Source organism: Mustela nivalis (assembly GCF_964662115.1).
Source record: "Mustela nivalis genome assembly, contig: HAP1_SCAFFOLD_2137, whole genome shotgun sequence".
NCBI lineage: Eukaryota > Metazoa > Chordata > Mammalia > Carnivora > Mustelidae > Mustela > Mustela nivalis.
Window position 1 is genome coordinate 19130 of NW_028134527.1, and position 3371 is coordinate 22500.

At 63.9% G+C, this 3371-nt stretch overlaps 1 protein-coding gene across 1 annotated transcript in view; it reads left to right on the plus strand.

Annotated features, from left to right (window-relative positions):
• Positions 1 to 353: 353 nt before the first annotated feature.
• LOC309858288 (uncharacterized protein) overlaps positions 354 to 3371 on the plus strand; it is a gene marked incomplete at its 5' end in the record, with an annotated part of 42321 nt that continues 39303 nt past the window's right edge. The window contains 2 exons of the mRNA XM_082750961.1: positions 354 to 409; positions 684 to 1153. Of these exons, the coding sequence (XP_082607087.1) occupies positions 354 to 409; positions 684 to 1153 (526 nt within the window). The remainder of the gene's footprint in view (positions 410 to 683; positions 1154 to 3371) is intronic.

The window sequence follows — 3371 nt, forward strand, 5'->3', positions numbered from 1 at the left end:
TTGATGGGCCGGCCATGTCTCTTTGTCTGCCAACATCACAGGGTTCCCATGGCCTCTACCAAAAAAAATAAAATAAAATAAAATAAAAATAATAATAATAATAAAAAATAAAAAGGCATTCAACCAGGGTGATTTTATTTCTGATTTTTGTTTTGTTTTCCTATGTTGTGTTTGAAATCGACATAGCGATTCGAATGTCTTTGGCCTGTCAGCTCTGTACACCCACCCAGTGTGGCCCTGGAACTCAGGACCCCCACAGATCAAGAGTCGCCTTCCTCAGGGATCCTCTGGACCGAGCCAGCTAGGTGCCCTGAAAGACGTGTACTTGAATCACAGGTGTGAAGTCTGCGCCCATGAACTTTGCACTGGGAAACCTTATTTGGATCGTCGCACTCTTGGGGAAATACTGGTGAAAGAATGTTGTGTAGCTAACTACGGAGGAACTGACTTGGAAGGAAAACCTTTTTCAGTTTCTGGTGTTTGGTCAATTCTCTCGACTCAATAGGTGTCCAGCCTTCAGAATCACATTATTTGCTTGATTTCTCTCTTGTCTGCGTTTCCTCATTTACTTTTATAGTGAGTGCTCAGGGTTGATGCTTGACAGAGAACAGTTTTCATCCTGGGGTGTGTGTGTGTGTGTGTGTGTGTGTGTGTGTGTGTGTGTGTGTGTGTGGTGTGGGTAGTGGGGGGGGGGGGCTCTTCCGGCGGCAGCGGCCCGGGCGCGTTTCCCAAGTCTCCTCTGGGTTGCTGGAGTCACGCCGTGCCCGCCGGGAGCTCCCGAGGCTGACGCCCGCCCCTCCGAAGTGGGCCGGGACACGAGATTGGGCGGTCTGGTGGCCGGCAGCGCGACTTGACTGCCCTGCGATCCGGGCCTGCCTCGGTGTCTTTCGTGGCGGTTGTCTTCCGCCACCTGGCGGCCGCTTTTATATAGCGTCTCCCCGCCGGAGCGTGGGCGACATCGGCAAGGGATGGCATTTGGTGGCAGTCCCCGAGCTGCAGTTCCGGGAAGCCGGCGACACTAGAGGGAGCCTCCGGTTTTCTCTGGAGTGTCGGGGCGCAATCGGCTCGTGGGAGATTGAACCCTTAGTTTTTTGGGGAACTAGTGGTGCTCTAGCCTCGTCCTCTTCCTCCTCCTCCTCCTCCTCGCTCTCCCGTAGAGGTGTCAGGGGCTGCCTCGAGGGGTGGACCAGCACCCCGCGGGTGCCTCCTCCTCCACCCCTGGCCGAACGGGAGAGGGTGTGCGTGTGCGGCACGAGGACGCCGTTGGGCGTGAGGCTCTGGCCGGTCGTCAGGCCTTCTGTGTCCCGCGTGTCCTGTGTCACACTCGGGTGGTTGGGGACCGGCGTGAGCCTCGCTGGGAAGCCCGTGGATGGCGCGATGGTTCCGTCCGCGGGCACGCGTGGGGTCCTGGTCGTCGCCCCCGATTTTCTCACCAAGTTTTCCGAGGCCCTCTGCGTAGGTGGGGACCGGATGGGACCGGATGGGATCAGACCAGACCAGGCCGCGCAGCGAGGGGAGGCACGGGCCGCGACTTCCGTGGAGGTCCGGCCATCGGGGGGCGCCTCCACGGGTCCGCCCCCTCTCCCAGTCCCAGCCGGGAGTCAGTGACCGTCCTGGGGCGGTCCTGAGGGCCGGGGCCGGTGGTGAGAGAGAGGAGGAGGCGAGCGCCGGCAGATCCCCCCCCCCCCCCCCCCCCCCGCAACAACTTGATTCTTCTCGAAGTCCCGACCTTGGGACGACAGGCGGACCAGGGGAGGAGCTAACCGGGCAGAGCCGGGCAGAGCCGGGCAGAGCCGGGCAGAGCCGGGCAGAGCCGGGCAGAGCCGGGCAGAGCCGGCCGGGGCCGCCCGGGCCAGCCCAGCCCAGCCCAGCCCACCCCGCTCCACGCCCCTCGCGTCGGCTGTCGTTCCCGGCTACCCCCTCCCCCACGCTCCCGGGGGTCGACCAGATGGCCCTAGGGGTTCCGTGGGGCGCACCCCCCCCTTTCTTGGGGTGTGTGTGTGTGTGTGTGTGTGTGTGTGTTGTGTGTATAGGGTGATGGAGCGGTGTTTGGGGCCAGTGGCTGGGCCACGGTCCCACGAGGGCCCGGTGACCTGTGGCTAGGCCCCGCCTAATGGCGTGGCTATTTTGTCCCCTGAAAGGAGCACTTTTTGTTGCCAGGTAGGTGCTGACACGCTGTTTGAGTGACTTGCCTTAGAGATGTGGGCCTCTGGGTGCGTGCGGGGCTCCGGGCTTGGCCGTGGTGCCAAATCCGGCTCGGCCCTCGCTTGTTTGAGCTGTCCGCGTGGGCCTGTGCGCTGCCGGCTCTTGTTGCCCCCAGGTGGCCTGGGCTGTGGTGTCACCTCTGGTCTCCAGCACCCGAGGGCTGCGTGGGCAGGTGGCGTGGGTCCTTTACCCCGTGCACTCTGCGTTGCGGGCACCCGGCTGTGGCTGTGGCAACCCCCGTTCCGAACGTTCCGCAAGGCTCCGTGCCACGTGTCAGGCATTCTCCCTGGGTTGCCCGGCTGTTCGTGCCCTAGGTTCGAGGGGTGCCAGCGAGGCTGAAAAGCAGGCCCTTCTGGTTGATGTCCTCGCCGGGTGTTTCCCCCCTCTGGGGCCTCCTTGGGCACGTTTTCGCTGATCGATGTGGTGATGTCGTGTTCTCCTGGGCCGGGCCTAAGCCGCGTCAGACGAGGGACGGACATTCATGGTGAATGGGACCGTGCTTCTCGCTCTGCCCGCGGGGCCCTCGCTTCCTCCTCTTCTGCCCCCCGCTGTCGTGGGTGGTGTAGGGGGGAAGGGTGCGGGGGGGTGTGGGCTCCGGCCCGACTCCACTTTCCCACGGTTTCCGCCTCAGGGCGCCCGTGGGTGTGGGGCCCTCTGACGCAGCGGACACTCTCGCTTGCCTCTCGGCGTCTTTGTGGGGTGAGCGGCCCTCCCCGTGGCGGGGAGGGCTGTCCCCATGCCGCGCTGCTCACCGCCTGGGCGTGCTGAGTGCGTGGCGCCTGGCCCTCTGTGGTGCCCCTGGAGCGTTCCAGGTTGTCTCAGGTGCCTGAGGCCGAGCGGTGGCGTCGTTTCCCGTTCCCAGCGACCCCCTCGGGCTGCCGCTGTCGGTGGTGTGTCGGAAGAGCGGGTGGTGGAGCCGGTAAGGGAGGCCCAACCCGCCCCCCCCACGTGTGGGTGCGGGCGCCTCGTCGTCCCCTGGCGCGCGTCGTGCCAGGGGTGTGTGTGGACAGGACTTGGTGGGGCGTGTGAGTGACCGTGGGCTTGGCCAGCCGAGGGCTGCCGCTGTTTTGCCCAGCAAGCCGTGCCCGTCTCCGCTCCTCTCGTGGCCACGGTGGAGGCACGAGGTTCCTTCTGGGCGGTGATGGGAGCATGGACTGTGTGGAGAG